This window comes from Jaculus jaculus, chromosome 3, assembly GCF_020740685.1.
Source record: "Jaculus jaculus isolate mJacJac1 chromosome 3, mJacJac1.mat.Y.cur, whole genome shotgun sequence".
In the NCBI taxonomy this organism is placed as follows: domain Eukaryota; kingdom Metazoa; phylum Chordata; class Mammalia; order Rodentia; family Dipodidae; genus Jaculus; species Jaculus jaculus.
In genome coordinates, this window is record NC_059104.1 from 77,315,776 (window position 1) to 77,334,476 (window position 18,701).

Here is an 18,701-nt window from a genome sequence, read left to right on the forward strand (position 1 = left end):
ACAAATAGACAAGTATGAGTTAAAAACTGTATATTTTCTTCATGGTGGGGGCAGCGAGATACAGGGGTATTATTTCAGTGTCCATATCCACTAGAAAAGCAAGGTTATTCCTTGAAAGTCCCTTATCCAAAAGTTTTCATTCTGTGACTGCAAAAGGTAAAGTCAGTCAAATCTGGTGTGATGAGAAAGTGGCTAGAAACAGGGAACAAGCTCCGTCCTGCCAGGTGAGGGTCTTTCCAGCTACACTGTGGTGGCAGAACAGATAACATGAACCCACTGATTTCCTTGGAGAGAACAGACCAGTGGATTTGCACAGGTTCATTCCTTTCCATCATCTGTTTTTGTAGCTCCCATTAGCATGGAGACTGAGCATTTCAAATACTCCGCCAAGCCATCTGCTCTATTCTATCCCTAAAAAGATCTGGCCAAAATGGGGGTTTCCTATATCAAGCAGGAGTCTTTGGGACAGATGTAATCTGAGACAGATTCTAAAAGATAGGGCTAAGCATCTACCTTTAAGTTCTTTTTTTTCATATTTTGAGGTACATATTTAGATAGCTCAATCTGTAAGTGGGTAAATAATAAGGAACTTACTGAAAAACTATTAAGCTTTGGAGACTTTACAACTATTTCATTTAGACCCCTTGGTAATGAAAGGGATTGCATGGAAACTAAGACCAGAAAGTTAAGGAGAGTCCCAAGGTAACACAGTGAGTCTTGATCATAGACACGTAGGTTCCAATGCTTCCAGTAATTTCTTTCTGTTCTTTGAAAATGCCACCTCAGGATATAAAATTGTCAATAGTAATCTTTCTAAGCTCTCACTCCTCTTGTTCAGTGAAATCTTATTCATTCAGTCAACAATAGTTTGTCATAATGTCCTATGTCTTTTAATATAGTAAGTGAAAGGATATAAAAAGGAATAATGTAGAGTCTTTATTCCAAACATTCCCTATTTATATTGATATAAAAGATTCAACAAACATGAAATATATATGCATATGTATCTTCTATAAAATGAGACCGTGATGGAAACAATAATGGTCATGTGTCTGGGATACTTCAGTTAAGGCAGTCAGAGAGAGTTAACATGAGGAGATGACAGCGATTGCATGGAATAGAGAGCAGTGTTATTGGTTGGTGAGAGCCCAGGGACAAAAGGCAGGCATAGCAGAAGTACCATCTACTCTGGGGATCCAGAGAGAAGGCTGGTAGGGCAGAAATAGTGACAATGCCAGAGATATTGAGGAAATGAGGTCTCTACATTGAAATGACCCAGATTGTACAAGTCATTATAGGCATGATGAGAAATATGAAGTTTATTCTAATTATTTGTATTCTAGTTATTTGTAGGGCACTGAGCATTTTAATCATTAAAGTTCAATGATCTAAGTTATGCATTATGATAACCCTGGGTGGTAGATATAGAGTGGATTGTAAGAGAGAAAGAGGGAGGTAAATCAGAGGGTGTTTGCAATAATCCGTGGAACATGGTTGCATGAACTAGGATGATAGCAATTAAAAATGAAGTATGTATGTATGTATGTATGTATGGGAACTGTCTATGGCAGAAAGGAGACTAAGGAAAGGGGAAAGAGAATATGAACAGAATGCATGATATGCATAAATGAAATTGTCATAACAAGACACATTTAAAAATACAAATGATACATACTGAAGCAATGAAAAAAACTTCTCAAAGAAAAAGTCGTTATGTTCCTTGGATTGAACATAAGCTATGAGAGGGTGAAAAATTAAAGCTGATTTTTGCTTTTGGTGAATATAACTGGCTGGCTGGTGATGCATTTGCACATATGGAAGCTTACCAAGAAGGAAAGCTGTGTGTGTGGAAATGGGATGGCATGCATGCAATTCTGTGTGTGGCTATGCATGTTACAATTTGGAAGCTTGGTGTCAGGTGGACATTTGGACTGTGAATTATGTACACCCAGAATGGACTGGGCTGAGGTAAGGCATTTGGAAATTGCAAGGGTATGAATTTTATTTAAAGCCATAGGGTTGTGTGAAGCTATCTCAGAAGAGAGTATCAAAACAGGAGCTTTGAGGACAAGGAAGAAAGCCTGAGGATGGTCCTTCACTACATGTCAGGAAAAGAAAGAGGCATGCAGGTAACATGCATCAACAAGAAAAACAGGTCTGTAACAAGCAAGTGAACAGAATTTTGTGCCACAGAAACCTGCAGAGGCAAGCAGTCAGACCTATTTACCCATGAGCCCTTCAGGTTCACATTTTACCAACTGCTTATGCAGTGTATTTGGAAAAAATCTTCTGCTTTGAGCATGCATTAACCCCTAAACAATAAAGCATGACAACTGTTTATTAGGGGCTATAATAGAGACAAGTTAGAGTATTTAGAAGCTTGTAGAGGGTATATGCAAATACTATGTACTTTCAAAAGTGGCTTGAGTATTTGCCTTTTTTTTTTTTGTGCACGGCAGGTCTTGAAACCAAGCCTCCATGGTCACAGAGGAACACTTGTATTTCTTGTAACTGCTGAAAAGGGAGAAACACAATGGGAAAATAAAATGACTTTTGACAATTTGGTGAGATAGAGTATCTGATGACCTTGATAAGAGCTGTTTTATTGGGGTGGAAAAAGTTGAAAGCCCAATTGCAGTGGGTTGAGAAGGGAATAAGCGGTGAGAGAAGGGAATTATTGAGAATATAGACAACACTCTCCTCAATCTACTCTTAATTACACTTACTCCTATATCTCAATAACTAGATAGTGACAAGACACTGAAAGGGCATTTGCCATTCCCAGAATAACTGTGGCAAATGGGGGAAGACAATTTTGTGGGCCAGCTTTGTAATTCATTCTACTTTTAAACAGCTTTCATCACCAGGAAGCTATTTCTTCTATTGACCTGAAAGATGTGAACCCATTTTTATTTTATAGAGCCTGAAACATGCTAACTTTAATTAGCATGTCACTCCTTACTCATGTGCCTTCATAATCCTTCCATATATCTGTGTGGTCTACATCTACCTCCTTATGACCAGGAATCAATGTAGTTATCAAACACTTCCTAGATAGCCCTGTGTGTGTGTGTGTGTGTGTGTGTGTGTGTGTGTGTGTGTGTGTTTGTATACTGAGAACTGTGATCAACCATTTTCTATTGTTATAAGACATACCCGATGTAGGGAAGTACGTATAGAAAATAGTTTGATTTGACTTGTGTTTCTAGTGGCTGGATGCCCTAGGTACATTGAAAAATGTTGAATTAGCATAAGGACAGGCAGGCAAGTCCAAAATAGGTTAAGCATGTGAAAGGTTCCACTTTATAACAACCTGATCTTGTGAGCACTCTGAGAACTACATTAATCCCTCTCCAGGGTTGTGGTCCTGTGCCCTCATTACCCTCTACTAGGTCCCACCTCTAAAGTTTCTACCCTATAAATACTGCCCCTCTGTGGACCAAGCTTCCAGCACTTGAGATTTTGGTCTTCAACTGTATTCATGAAATATGTTTTAAGTAATTATTTTCTCATCTGCATTTGTTTGTTATTAAGTTTTAATAATGCCACCTATACCACATACTGCATATAGAGTATGGGCTATTTTATATCACAATAATAGCTTGGACTAAAAATTTTGATATTCTTTATCATTAACCATTTCTTAATTTAGCTCTTATTTTGGCAGGGTAAAGTTTCAGGCTATTATTTGTTCTACCTTCACATCCTAACTTTCCACATTTGGGAGAAAGATAAATGCTAGTTGCTTTACAAATACCTTGCTGTTTCACTGCCTACTGATGTTTTCAAACTAAAAGTAGAAAATTCTGGATGATTCTTCATTAGAAGCATGTTATTGAAATTGTCAATTTCCTGAAATAAACAGTTGAAAAAGCACCACTTTTCTCCCACTCTGTGTTACCCTAAACCACAGGCCTGTCACCAGGCAATGTTCTAACATGAGTACAGAGAAACTGTGGGAAGATCCAAGTGGCACTTAAATTACATTCTCCCTTTGATTTTTGAAGATATGTTTTTTTTTTTTTTTTTTTTTTTTACCAGAGTTCCAGTATAATTGGTGCCACTAGAAGAGGGAGCTTTAGAGAAGCCAAGGCTGTGGTGAAGGAGGAAAAGAAATTAAACTGACATATCAGAAGGGTTGGATTTTCTATCTGGCTCATCATGGAATTAAAGGGAGGGCAAGACTCCAAGGGCTAGTGGTATTAACCACATCCCATATCTTCAAGGACCCAATGACCTGACTTTGACTTGTCCCTCATTTGGAAACCATAACGTTTCAATAGAAACATGGTCCTGTAACAACATACAATGTATAAGGAAAACAAATTCCCTTTCATACAGGGGAAATTTTTTACTCTGTCTTATAGTTTCAGACAAAATGTTCTATGCATAAGACATTTTTTTTTTTTTTTAGACTACAGAGCATGTCTCATTGTTTCTACTTGGAGGCTGTAAACATGGTGCTCATCTACCTATCTCATACAATGCCTGCAGAAAGAGGCTACCTTACAAGCAAAGTAGCCACATGGTGTATAAAATCTGTAGGGTTGAAAGGCACCATGTTTGTGGGAATTCTGGTATCTTTAACAAATTGTAAAAATTATGGAGTTGTGGGTAAGTATCCCTAAAAAAGAAAGAATGCTGGACTCTTCTTGGCTATACATAGTTCTCTCTTGCCAAGATGGGCAGTTTATCATAGCAGAGCTAGCCCAGAATCCCACCTGTAATAGTCTCCTTTCCCACACACTGAATCTTTGTGACTCTGATTGCTGCTTTTGTAACTAAATCACTGGGCTCAGGTGCCTTCCACAGCAATCCCTGAAGGATTCTATCATCAAAACTAAAATAAAAAATGGGAAGTCACACAATTCTACACAAGTAGTGATCAACTGAAGCATAATAATTTTCCTCAAAACTGCAGACAGCTAGATGAATACAAAGTTAATCGCAGACTTGTGGTATAATATAGACAGTATGCTATTAATTTCCAATGCATACTAGAGGAAATGTGAAATATTTATCCAAGTATAGTTAAGGGAATCCTTGTGCCTTGCCCTACTTCTGTCATCTTTGTGAATCTCGTAAAAGATTAGATTTCTGGGCAGTGACCATGCACATGCGTGGTTCAAAAGTGCAAGACACAGGCAGTGTAATGCATCAATATTCTTTAGGTATTAGTGAGACATTAAGAAGCCATGTTGCATGACAAAGGAGCCCAGGCACTAAGGCTTAGACCCGTACCTGAATATTGTGTTCCTTATGTCTTGACTTTTGGTTTGGATTCTTTCCCTCTAGACAATGATCATGTCTTCACAATCTTTCTATCCATCATATGGCAGGTGATTATAAATTCTGGGTTACATATTGATTGAATCTCCCCTGTGTGGTCAATATCCTAACTTGGTTTGAGTCAATATCCTATTATATCAGGGCTTCTGTGCTAACTGAAATAAATTTGTAGTTTTTATTTTTTATCTGAAAGTATACATAGACATGACTCCAACATAGCACTTTCTATTGTTACTACTATTAAATGCTGCATAAGTCCATGAAATCTTGTAATTTCACAATGAAGTTGCCTCCTTATCTATTTGGGAATGCCTCCCATTAAGTAAGGAAGGCTAGGAAAATATACCCTGCCCTAGAGTAACAACAACTCCATGTATTTATGAAAGCAATCTCCTATCAACATTTATTTAGCACCTGCTCTATGGAAGGTCTTGTGCTAGGTACTGGGAGGATTTAATGATGAATTATCCATGGTCCTTTCCTACAAGCAGTTCACAGGCAAGATTTGCCAGACAAGATTCAATTGACATTTGGGCTGTGGTGAATCAATGGCTCTCATTTGCAGTCAATCTTATTCATCACAATCATGGAGTTACTGGTCACTGAGTACACACATTCCATAACAGAGACTTTAGTCTCAGTGACTAATCAAAGAAGACAAATTCTAAGGATCTTCTTGTCTTGAGTCTTTCTCCCTCTCTAAGAAAGAACTGCTTCTGTCAACACTAATACAAGGCATCTATAATTAGCTCTTGGGTCAAATGTAAGACGGAACTACTTATTTGTGTGTCATTAAGTTCCGGCATCTGGCTTTTCATGTAAACCATCCTCTGTGCCATAGTGCTCTGTTGCCATGCTGGCTTCTTTTGTTTCTCTTTCTGCCTTTCATTTTGGTTAACTGTCATCCTTCATAGATACCTGCATGTATCACACTGTAATGATCCATTTTTTTTTTTTAATTTTATTTGTTTATTTATTTGAGAGCGACAGACACAGAGAGAAAGACAGATAGAAGGAGAAGAGAGAATGGGCACGCCAGGACTTCCAGCCTCTGCAAACGAACTCCAGACGCGTGCGCCCCCTTGTGCGTCTGGCTAACGTGGGACCTGGGGAACGGAGCCTTGAACCGGGGTCCTTAGGCTTCACAGGCAAGCACTTAACCGCTAAGCCATCTCTCCAGCCCCTCGATCCATTTTTATAATGAGGTTCATTCTTCCCCAAGTACTTTATATAAAAGTGTGTGATATACAGATCTAATTCTCTCAAGTGAGGAAGACTTTGGCCATTAGGATCTTGACTTTTCAAGTCAAGATAATCCCTGTGTTTATTTGGAAAGAAAATCAAGAACTCTCTTTTTGTCCAAATGCAGTTGGATTTTTCAGGTGCTAGAAACACCTGTGCTATATTTTTAGAATCCATGGCCATTCCATTGAACCCCTTGCTGCTTTGGTGAACATAGGACAAGATTTTCCTAAGAGACCTTGAATGCATTCACATTGGGTAGCTGCCTTAGACACAATTCTGCTTCTGGTGTCAATGACCATACTCTCAATGTGGAACTTTCTTGGTCCTGCAACCTTCCTAGGCTGTGATTAAGAAAATTCCCTCCATGTTAATGATCTTCAAAGAACTATCTATAATTCTTGCATATCAAAGCCAACCAGGGGAACCTTCTAAGCAAAGTACTGCAGTTTTCACACCTGTCCTGTAGGGCTAGAGAACAGTGAGAATCACTGTGGGTAGATGCAGACAAGGCATTGATTTGCTGGCCTCAGGTGCTTTCCAAGGTGTTTACTTCTGAAGCAAAGGCAAGACTATACTCTGAAGAACAAACAAAACTATACAATCATTAACTTTCCTGGCAACTGCAACAAAATAAATAAAAACAACTTTCTGTTTAACATAAAACCAGAGTTTAATTGACTTTAGAGTTCCCTCAACTCTAGAAATTATGTATCATACCACCCTTTAAATATAATGTGAAGCCATTCTTCCTGGAATTCTACAGAAGTCAGGAAATATAGTCTTCACTAGGCAAATTATAATGAACCAGATTTGTCCTCAACTGAAAACAGTGACAAAAGAAATCTCCCAAACAAATACATCATCACAAATAGCTAGCATCTACTCCAACTAAATCTAAGATTAAATCTATATGTTTCCAGAGATACTGAGTGAGTTATCAGAGCTCCTATTGCTAGTGAGGAAGTGGCCAAATGAGGTTTGGACTCAAAATTTTCTGACGTAAAATTCCATATTCTATCCACTATTACCATTTTCTTTTAAAATTTCTTTAAACCTACTTGAAAATGCACCGCTGGTGCTTGTCGGTTCCATGATGGCATTGTAAAAGCTGATATGGTCCTGTAGAGGCTCTGTTCTTGATTATTGCATTGGCACCTATATGCCTTCATATTTTCAGTGACCTGTTCAGTGGGGTAAATTTCAAACACTGCATTAGCATTTCTATTCTTATGCAGTCCCCTACTACCATTCTCTCTGAGGTATTGGCCTCTGTTCCCTCTGCTCCTTTGGAAGCAAAGATTACTTGGCAAAATACTGGGCATTGTCTCCTACACTGAAGCTGATTTGACATTGGGGTTCCAGCTTACTACCCAGCATCCTACTGGATATCCAGGTATATTCTGTCTGCTGACAGCAGGAGGTTTGGGGGCTGCTCTGAGCCACCCCTGCTAAGACCTATAAGGGAATCAGGCCTCTTTCCAAAGTTGATGCTTAGTAATGGAGACAGGTGAGGTTTGCTATGGCCAAGGGGGCTCTACCTCGCAATACAGCTATGCATGTATCTATCAAATTAATACTCAAGACATTATTGTCAGAGAAACAACCCAGTTTCATGTATCTGGATGTACTTAAATAGAATCAATTTTGTGTTGAGATGTATTTTAGATGAAATGAAATTCTAGGTTATTATGGACCTAGAGAGAGAGAGCTTAGCTGCTAAGGTGCTTGCCTACAAAGCCTAAGGATTCAGGTTGGATTCCCCAGTAACTATGTAAGCCAGATGCACAAGGTGCATCTGGAGTTCCTTTGCTGTGGCTGGAGGCCCTGGCATGTCCATTTCCTATCTGCCTATCTCTTTCTCTCTCTCAAATAAGTAAATAAATATATTAAAAGTTTGAAAAATTTCTTGGCTTCGGATTGATATACCAGTACCTAGAGATAAGGAAAAGACTAATTCTGCTTTAAGTTGTGTTGGTTGGACCACATCTAGTGAGAATGAGTTCACTCCAGCCATTTCACTTCAAGAGGTATTTCTCACTCAAGGCCATTAAGCTAAGCAGAGGGCCCAGGCTGAAGGTAGAATGAAAGATGTCACAGAGTAATAACTGAAGGCTAGGGTATACTTTAGCCTACAGTCTCAGAAGAACCACATATGCCTTCTTCATGGATCTGATGATTGATTAGGCTACCAGGTAAATCAAAGTATAAGAAAGAAGAAACAAAGAAATTGTGGGGCAAAGATATGACTTAGAGGTTAAGTGTCCTTTCTGAGAAAACATCAAGGTGTGAGGGGCCTGAGACTACCAGAGTTAAAAATCTCTAGATTTCATGGAAAACAGGTGGCCACAGCCACACATACCTATAAACCTAGCCCTGCAAGGATCAGAGACTCAAGAATCCGCAGAGCCCTGAAAGCTCTTGAATTAGTAAAAGGAGACTCTGGTTTAAAACAGAGTCAGGCAGAAGAGCCATGTAATGGAACACCAAGGAAGCCACCCTCTCTGCCACAGGCAAGCACACAGGATATTGCAAGGGCACATGCATGAGTATATTTCACACAACACTACACACACAGTGTGTTTGTGTGTATGTGTTTGTGTGTATATGTGAGTGAGTGTGTGTGTGTGTCCAAGAAGAGAAAAAAAAATGGAACAAACAGAACATAGTGGTAGGGAAATGCAACAGGCAGTAAGTTCCTGACAATGGAGCTCAATGAAGAAGGCTAATTACTAAGCTAGAAGTGATATCATGGATGGAAATCTAGTGTTTAATTGGGCTGTTTGGTTCTGGAACAACACCATTATGATTGTTCCCCACAAAAGGGTGATGCTAAGGTAACATATTTGGGAACACAGTGCATTGTTTCCTAGAGATCCATGATCTATATTAAAAGCAGAGGAGATCTGAATCAATCTAGTAGTCACTGTTGTCTAAAAAGTTTATCTAATCAAAAGCAAGAGCAGGACTTCCAGTTAAGATGGTGGGGTAGGTACCAGGTCAAAGCAGCCTAGAGGGGAAAAGGCAAAAATAAAAAACCTGCAAAATGCACACATTTACTAAAAAGTGAGGTATATAGGAAATTGAAACAGCAGCAGACAAGTAGGAGAGGTGCAGAGCCTGCACAGGTTGGCAGAAGTGGCTCCAGCAGGTCCCTGGGACTGCAGCCAGCCACCAGACTCAGCTTGAGCTGCAAGAAAATCCAGGTGAGGGTATTTTTCCATTCACACCAGAGCTCTACACAAACCCAAGCAATGTGAAGGGGGAACGGCAGTGAACAACGGAGGAGCAGATCACAAGGTAAAATAACGTGTCAAACAGTGAGAGAACTAGAGCAGCATGGGCAGCCCCCTGTCCCCCACCACCAGTGCTCAGCCCTCAGGAAGAGAGCTGCAATCCAGGCACCTGTCCACGCTTACTTGAACTGACAGCAGGACTCAAGCAGGAGCAAAGGTAACCAGGATTACAACAGGGAAGGGTCTCACCTGGTAAAAAGCTGACTTGGAACCCTCAACAGACCAAAAAACTTAACCTCCTTGTTGTCAGGATTAATGGAGTAGGTGAGGCACCACAAAGCCTAAGGGACAGACAGAGGATAGGTTGTAATAATATCTACTTTTGGATAAATACTCTGTGCTGTTTTTCATTGAAAGTTACATTGTTCAGTTAAATTTAAATTTAGAAACTGTCTGTATTTGGTTCCACTCAGCCTACTTGAATACTCTCACAGCAGGCAAACACAACACCTAGTATCACTAATGTAGATACTTACCCTGAGAGTCTTGAGAGCCACACCTAACATCTTACGCTCCTACCCTGAAGGTATATAACATCAGATTGTTTGATACATCAAATAATACCCAGATAACTAGAAAATCCAATCATTAAATAAGCCAGGATACAAAAATATATACATTATAACATCAGAAATGACCTCCAGTTAGAATGATTTAGAAGAAATGCCTAAGAAAGATTTCAAAAGAATGATTATAAATATGTTCAAAGAAATCAAAGAAGAAATTAAAGGAAAGAACAAGGAAATAAAAGGAATCAAAGAAAACACAGGACACCAATTTAATGAAATAAAGAGGTCAATACTAGACATAAAGAAGGAAATAGAAATAGTAAAGAAAAACCAGTCAGAATTACTAGCAATGAAGAACAGTTAATGAAATAAAAAACCTCTGTAGAAAATCTCACCAGTAGAATGGATGAAGGAGAGGACAGAATATCTAAGCTAGAAAACCTGGTGGCAGATCTAATACAGCACAACAAAGAGAAAGACAAAGTAATAGAAGAGTATGAGTGGAAATTTCAAGATATTTAGGACACTATGGAAAGATCAAACATAAGAATTCAGAGCATAGTGGAAGGAGAAGAATTTCACTTCAAAGGCATAGTATACGTCTTCAACAAAATCATAGATGAAAGCTTCCCCCAAATTGGGAAAGACATACCAATATAGACTCAGGAATCCTTTGGAACACCAGCCAGACAAAACCTGGAAAGAACCTCTACTCACCATACTACAATCAAATTACCAAACACACAAACCAAAGAAAAAATATTGAAAGAAATCAGAGAGAAAAACCAAGTTACCTACAAAGGCAAGCCTATCAGGATTACAGCAGATTACTCAACACAAACTTTAAAATCCAGAAGGGCTAAAGAGCTATTTGAAGACAAAACCAGGTATACAGAAAATACTGGAAAGAATCCCCCATGCTGAAGAAAAGAAAAGCACACATATAAGGAACCAGGTAAAAAACAAAAAAATACTCAAATCTGAAAGAAATGGATGGTTTTCTTGATTTATATGACATACCAAAATTAAATCAAGATGAGATTAATCACATAAATAGACCTATAACAAGCATGGATATCCAAGCACTAGTCAAAAATCTCCCACCTAAAAAAGTCCAAGCCCAGATGGATTTACTGCTGAATTTTACCACATCTTCAGGGAAGAACTAATACCATTGCTTCTTAAGATTTTCCATAAGGTAGAAAAAGAAGGAATCCTACCAAACTCCTTCTATGAAGCCAGCATCACCATGATACCAAAACCAGGCACAGATAGAACAAAGAGAGAAATTTATAGACCAATCTCCCTCATGAACATAGAGATAATTTCACTCAAAATAATCAAAGAGTAAGAACATCTAGTTAATATTTATCCTTAAAAGTATCTTCATTTAATGGAAAAATGTTTCCAAGGAATGAATTTTTCCAGGAATACATTAAAAATTGCTTATTTTGCCCCAGGGAAGTATCAGAAAATAAACATATTTTGTCTACAAAGATTACACAGATCTGAACTTTAATAAAGGGGAAAACAGATAGCTAGAACCTGAAAATTTGGCAGATAACTGCCTGTTTCAACATCTTCATCATTCAACATATAAAGAAATCCGAATCAAACAGAAAAGATTACTAAGCATCTTCAGCAGAAAACAATGCCTTTTCATAACTCCCTATAGAGTTATTTCATTTAGCTTTTCATTGCTTTTGAGCTATTTTAAAACTCGGGAAATTATAGACAATTGATAGCAATGTAAAGTAGTTCTTGTCTGTAGACATGGAAATAAATTTTGGCTTGTTCAGATTAAGTCAGCTTTCCTCCTTCCTACAGAAAAGGCCATTTATGTATGAACTGCAAATAGTTACCTGTGTCCTCATGTTCCATGTGCATTTAAATTTCTCTGACTTATATATAACATTAATAATGACTTAAATCAAGTATGTAATATTAATTCATTTGTTATAAGCATAAGAATTATGATTTAATGTTTTCAAAAAATTCACTTTAGGTAAGTAAACCTAGATACTGTATTTATTTAGCCTGATAAATAACCTATCCCAATAGTGCTATGGAATGGAAAACAATCATTGAATAAAGGAGGCAAATTATTTGTCAAAATCAGAATGAAAAGTTCCTTTAGCCATATCTGTTTACATGCCCATCAATTTTACAGACAGGAAATTTCTAGTAGAAATGCTTAAAACATGCTAGAGTGATACCTGAATTTTATACAGACTAAAGTTAACCGCTATTACAGTGGCATGCCATGCTCCAAGCGTAGGTAATAACTGGTGATTGTCAGCTAGCCCATGTTTGGCTTCCCAAACATCTAACTTCAAAAATCCCTTCACAAATGAGACTTCTGGTTACAATGGCAGGGTAGGTACCATGCCAAAGTATCCTGGGGGGGAAGATGCAAAAAAAAAAAAAAACAAAACAGCAAAATACACACTTTTACTAAAAAGTGAGGTGTATAAGAAATTGAAACAGAGGCAGAGAAGTAGGAGAGATACAGAGCATCCACAGCCCACACAGGTGGGCAGAAGAACTTCTGGCAGATCCATGCATGGAACCATGGCACACAATGGCACACTATCCAGCCTTCAGGCTTGGCTTGAGCCCCAGGAAAAGCCAGGTGAGGGGAGTTTCCACTCACACCGGAGCTCTCCGCAAACTCAAGAAACGTGAAGAGAGAACAGCAGTGAACAACGGAAGAGAAGATCACAAAGTAGAAGAACATGTGGAACAATGAGAGAACTAGAGAAGCATCAGCAGACTCTCCTTCCCGGCTACTACTGCCCAGCTCCAGCGAACATACCACCATGTCCAGGAGGGACCCGGCCATGCCTGCTTGAACCAACAGTGGGATGCAAGCATAAATGAGACAAAAATCTTCCCAAAAGGTAACTGGGATTACACCAGGTCAGTCAACACCTAATGAACTTGGTATATAGGCCTCAATCAGAAGGGCTAATTACACCTTCCATATCAGGATAAATTATATGTTAAATCTGATGAATGGTCAGATTTGCCATTAGTAAATAAGCTGTATTTTGGGCTTGTTATATGTTGCTTCTTGATTTACAGTGGCTTTGTTTCCTCTTCGACCATACATAAGGGAAGGGTCTCACCTGGTCACAACCTGACTTGGAACCCTCTACAGACCAGAATCTTAACCTCCTTGTTGTCAGTATTAAGTGAGTGGGTGAGACCATGCACAGCCTAAGGGACAGACGGAGGATATGGTTGTCATAATACCTACTCTTGGATAAATACTCTGTGCTCTTTATCATTAAAACTGTACATTGTTTAGTTAAATTTTGGAAACTCTGTATTTTGTTCCACTCAGCCTACATGAATACTCTCATAATAGGCAAACCCAACACCTAGAGGCACTCTTGTAGATACTCTGAAAGTCATGAGTGTCACACCTACTGCCTTAAGATCCTACCCTGAATATGTATATCAGATTAATTGATACATCTAATAATAACCAGCTAACTAGAAAATCCAATCATTAAATAATCCAGGATGCAAAAATATATACATTATAAAACAAGAATCAACAAAAATCAAGACAATATAAATCCATCAAAAAGTATTAATGCATCAGAAATGACCTCCAGTGAGAACGAGTTAGAGGAAATCCCTGTGAAAGATTTCAAAGGAATGATTATAAATATGGTCAAAGACTCAAAGAATAAATCAAAGGAAGAAAAGAAGACACAGAACACTAATTTAATGAAATAAAGAGGTCAATACTAGACATAAATAAGGAAATAGAAATAATAATGAAAAACCAGTGACAATTACTAGCAATAAAGAACACAGTTAATTAAATAAAAAACAGTGTAGAAAATCTCACTAGTAGAACAGAGGAAGGAGAGGACAGATTATCTAAGCTAGAGGAGGTGGCAGATCTAATACAGTGCAACAAAGAGAAAGACAAATTTATAGAAAAGTATGACTGGGAATTTCAACATATTCCAGACACTATGAAAAGATCAAACATAAGAATTCAGTGCATACTAGAAGGAGAATTTCACTTCAAAGACATAGTTGGCATCTTCAACAAAATCATAGAAGAAAACTTCCCCCAAATTGTGAAAGAGGTGCCAATGCAGATACAGGAATCCTTTGGAACACCAGCCAGACACAACCTGGAAAGAACCTCTTCTTGTCATATTATAATCAAACTACCAAACATGCAAACCAAAGAAAAAATATTGAAATCAGTCAGAGAGAAAAATCAAGTTATCTACCAAGGCAAGCCTATTAGCATTACAGCAGATTATTCAACACAAAATTTAAAAGCCAGAAGGGCAAGCAGTGATGTATTCCATGTTCTGAAAGATAACAACTGTCAACCAAGATTACTTTACCTTGCAAAGCTAGCCATTCAAATAGACGGAGAAATAAGGACATTCCATGACAAAAGCAGGCTAAAGAACTATTTGAAGACAAAACCAGCATGACATAAAATACTTGCAAGAATACTCCATGCTGAAGAGAAAGAAAAGCACACATATAACAATACTCAAATACTAGTTAACACCAGAGAGCAAAGGTAAAACAGGAAGAACTACAAAAAAAGGTAAAAATGAATACACATCTTTCAATAATATCTCTTAATATCAACGGCCTCAATGCCCCAACCAAATGACATAGGTTTGCAGACTGGGTTAAAAAGCAGGATCCTTCAATTTGTTGCCTCCAACAAACCCACATTTCTACAAAGGATGGACCCTATCTTAGAGTGAAAGTTTGGAAAACGGTGTTCCAAGCAAATGGACCTAGAAAACAAACAGGTGTTGCTATCCTAATAGCTGACAAAGTAGACTTCAATCCAACATTAGTTAAGAAACATAAGGAGGTAGGAGTCCTGCATGCGGAGAATCATGTGGCATCCTTGTCCAGTAATCTGTGTGGGGTCTGGGGAGTGGGCTTGGGGTCATCCCATGTGAGCTGAGTCGGTTGCCAGAAATGGCACCTGACAAGGGGAAAGAAAAGAAGGAAGAACAGGTGATCAGCCTTGGACCGCAGGTGGCTGAAGGAGAAAATGTATTTGGTGTCTGCCACATCTTTGCATCCTTCAATGATACCTTTGTGCACATCACTGATCTTTCTGGCAAGGAAACCATCTGCCCTGTGACTGGTGGAATGAAGGTGAAGGCTGACAGAGATTATTCTTCCCCATATGCTGCCATGTTAGCTGCCCAGGATGTGGCCCAGCGGTGCAAGGAGCTGGGGATCACTGACCTACACATCAAACTCAGGGCCACAGGAGGAAACAGGACGAAGACCCGTGGACCTGGTGCCCAGTCAGCCCTCAGGGCTCTTGCTCATTCGGGGATGAAGATCAGGCAGAATGAGGATGTCACTCCCATCCCCTCTGACAGCACCCACAGGAAGGGGTGTCACCGCAGTTGCTGTCTGTGAACATGACTTCTCAAATTATTTTCTGTTAATAAATTGCCTTCATGTAAAAATAAAAAAAGAAAAGAAACATAAGGAAGGTCACCTTATATTGATTAAAGGCACCTTCCAATAGGAGGACATTACAAATACAGGAAAATTGAAATAATTCCTAGCATTCTATCTGACCACAATGGAATCAAACTACAAATCAATAGCAAGAAAGGCTACCGAGCATACACAAAATCATGGAAATTAAATGACACATTACTAAATGATGAATGAGTCAATGAAGAAATCAAGAAGTAAATCAAAAAAATTATAGAGTCAAACGATATTGAGAACACAACATACCAAAACCCCTGGGACACAATGAAGGCAGTCCTAAGAGGTAAATTTATAGCTTTAAATGCCTATATTAAGAAATTAGAAAGGTCACAAGTAAATGACCTAATGCTTCACCTTAAAGCCTTGGAAAAAGAAGAATAAGGCAAACCCAAAATTAGCAGATGCAAAGAAATAATAAAGATTAGGGCAGAAATTAATGAAATAGTAACTAAAAAAAAAAAAAAAAAAAGCAATCCAAAGCATCAATAAAAGAAACAGTTGGTTCTTTGAAAGAATAAACAGGATTGATAAACCCCTAGCAAATCTGACCAAAAGTAAGAGAGAAGAGACACAAATTTAAGAAAATTAGAGATGAAAAAGGTAACATCACAACAGATTTCAGAGAAATTCAAAAAATCATACTATAAAAGCATATACTCCACAAAATATGAAATTCTGAAAGAAAGGGAAGATTTACTTTATGTGTATGACCTACCTAAATTAAATCAAGACAAGATTAATCACTTAAATAGACCTAAAACAAGCATGGAGATCCAAACAGTTATCAAAAATCTCCCAACTAAAAAATGCCCAGGCCCAGATGGATTCACTGCTGAATTTTACTGGACCTCAGGGAAGAGCTAAGACCATTACTTCTTACGCTTTTCCATAAAGTAGAAAAAGAACTCCTTCTATGAAGCCAGCATCACCGTGATATCAAAACTAGGCAAAGATAGAATAAAAACAGAAAATTACAGACCAATCTCCCTCATGAACATAGATGCAAAAATTCTCAACAAAATATTGGCAAGCAGAATACAAGCATATATCAGAAAGGTCATTCACCCTGACCAAGTAGGCTTTATCCCGGAGATTCAGGGATGGTTCAACATACATAAATCGATAAATGTAATACATTATATAAATGGACTGAAGGACAAAAATCACATGATCATCTCATTAGATGAAAAGTGTTTGACAAAATCCAATATCCCTTCATGATAAAAGTCATACAGAGACTGGGAATAGAAGGAATATATATCAATATAATAAAGGCTGTTTATGATAAGCCTACAGCCAACATATTCCTAAATGGGGAAAAACTGGAAGCTTTCCACTAAAATCAGGTACAATATAAGGGTGTCCACTGTCCCCACTTTTATTTAATATAGTACTGGAAGTCTCAGCCATAGCAATAAGGAAAGAGATGCACATAAAAGAGATACAAATTGGAAAGGAAGAATCAAGTTATCATTACTTGTAGATGGCATGACTCTTTATATAAAGTACCCCAAAGATTCTACCTGCAAACTTTTAGAGTTTTTAAACATCTACAGCCATTTAGCAGGATAAAAAGTAAATACACAGAAATCAGTAGCATTCCTATATGCTAACAACAAACACACAGAGGGTGAAATCCGAGAATCACTACCATTCAGAATTGCTTCAAAGAAAATAAAGTACCTTGGAATAAACCTAACCAAGGAAGTAAAGGATCTTTACAATGAAAACTATAAAACACTCAAGAGAAATTGCAAAAGACACTAGGAAATGGAAAAACATCCCTTGTTCCTGGATTGGAAGAATCAATATTCTGAAAATGGCAATCTTACCAAAAGCAATCTACACATTTAATGCAATCCCCATTAAAATTCCAATGGCATTCTTCACAGAAATAGCAAAAACAATCCAAAAATAATTTGGAATCACAAAAAACCTCGATATCCAAAATAATACTGAGCAACAAAAGTAAGGCGGGAGGTATCACCATACCTGATTTTAACCTACACTACAGAGCCACAGTAAGAAAAACAGCATGGTACTGGCACAAAAGCAGATATGTAGATCAATGGAACAGAAGAGAGGACCCAGATATAAGTCCAGGTAGCTATAGCGACCTGATATTCAATAAAAATGCCAAAAATACTCATTGGGGAAAAGACAGCCTCTTAGGCAAATGGTGCTGGGAAAACTGGATATGTATCTGTAGAAGGATGAAAATAGATTCTTCTCTCTTGCCATGCACAAGAATTAAGTCCAAATGGATTAAAGTCCTTAACATCAGAACTGAAACTCTGAAACTGCTAGAGGAAAAAGTAGAGGAAACCCTTCAACATAATTGTTTTTATAAAGACTTTCTGAATATAACCCCAATTGCTCAGGCAATAAAACCGCTGGGACCTCATGAAATTACAAAGATTTTGTACTGCAAAAAATACTGTGAATAAAGCAAAGAGGCAACTGACAGAATGTGAAAAACTCTTTGCCAGCTATGTATCTGATAGAGGATTAATATCTAGGATATACAAAGAACTGAAAAAGTTAAATAATATGAAATCAAAGAAGCCAATGAAAAATGTGCTATGGAGCTAAATATAGAGTTCTAAATAGAAGAAATACAGATGGCATGCAAGCATCTAAAAAAATATTCTACATCCCTAGTCATGAGGGAAATGCAGGTTGAAATTACATTGAGATTCCATCTCACTCCTGTCAGATTGGCCACCATCATGAAAACAAATGATCATAAATGCTGGTGGGGATGTGGAAAAAGAGGAACCCTTCTACACTGTTGACAGGAATGGAATCTGGTCCAGCTATTGTGGAAATCAGTGTGGAGGTTCCT

General features: G+C 38.1%; 2 protein-coding genes across 4 annotated transcripts in view; both read left to right on the plus strand.

Moving 5' to 3' along the window:
• Opcml (opioid binding protein/cell adhesion molecule like) overlaps positions 1-18,701 on the plus strand; it is a 1,382,967-nt gene that overhangs the window by 228,323 nt on the left and 1,135,943 nt on the right. The window lies entirely within an intron of this gene.
• On the plus strand, positions 15,317-15,772 carry LOC101596056 (40S ribosomal protein S14-like). The gene has a single exon (XM_045145234.1). The coding sequence runs from the start codon at positions 15,317-15,319 to the stop codon at positions 15,770-15,772; it is 456 nt and encodes a 151-aa protein (XP_045001169.1).

What these genes read in the sequence shown, in the direction of transcription:
- LOC101596056 (XM_045145234.1), top strand. Translation starts at nt 15,317, where the DNA reads ATGGCACCTGACAAGGGGAAAGAAAAGAAGGAAGAACAGGTGATCAGC.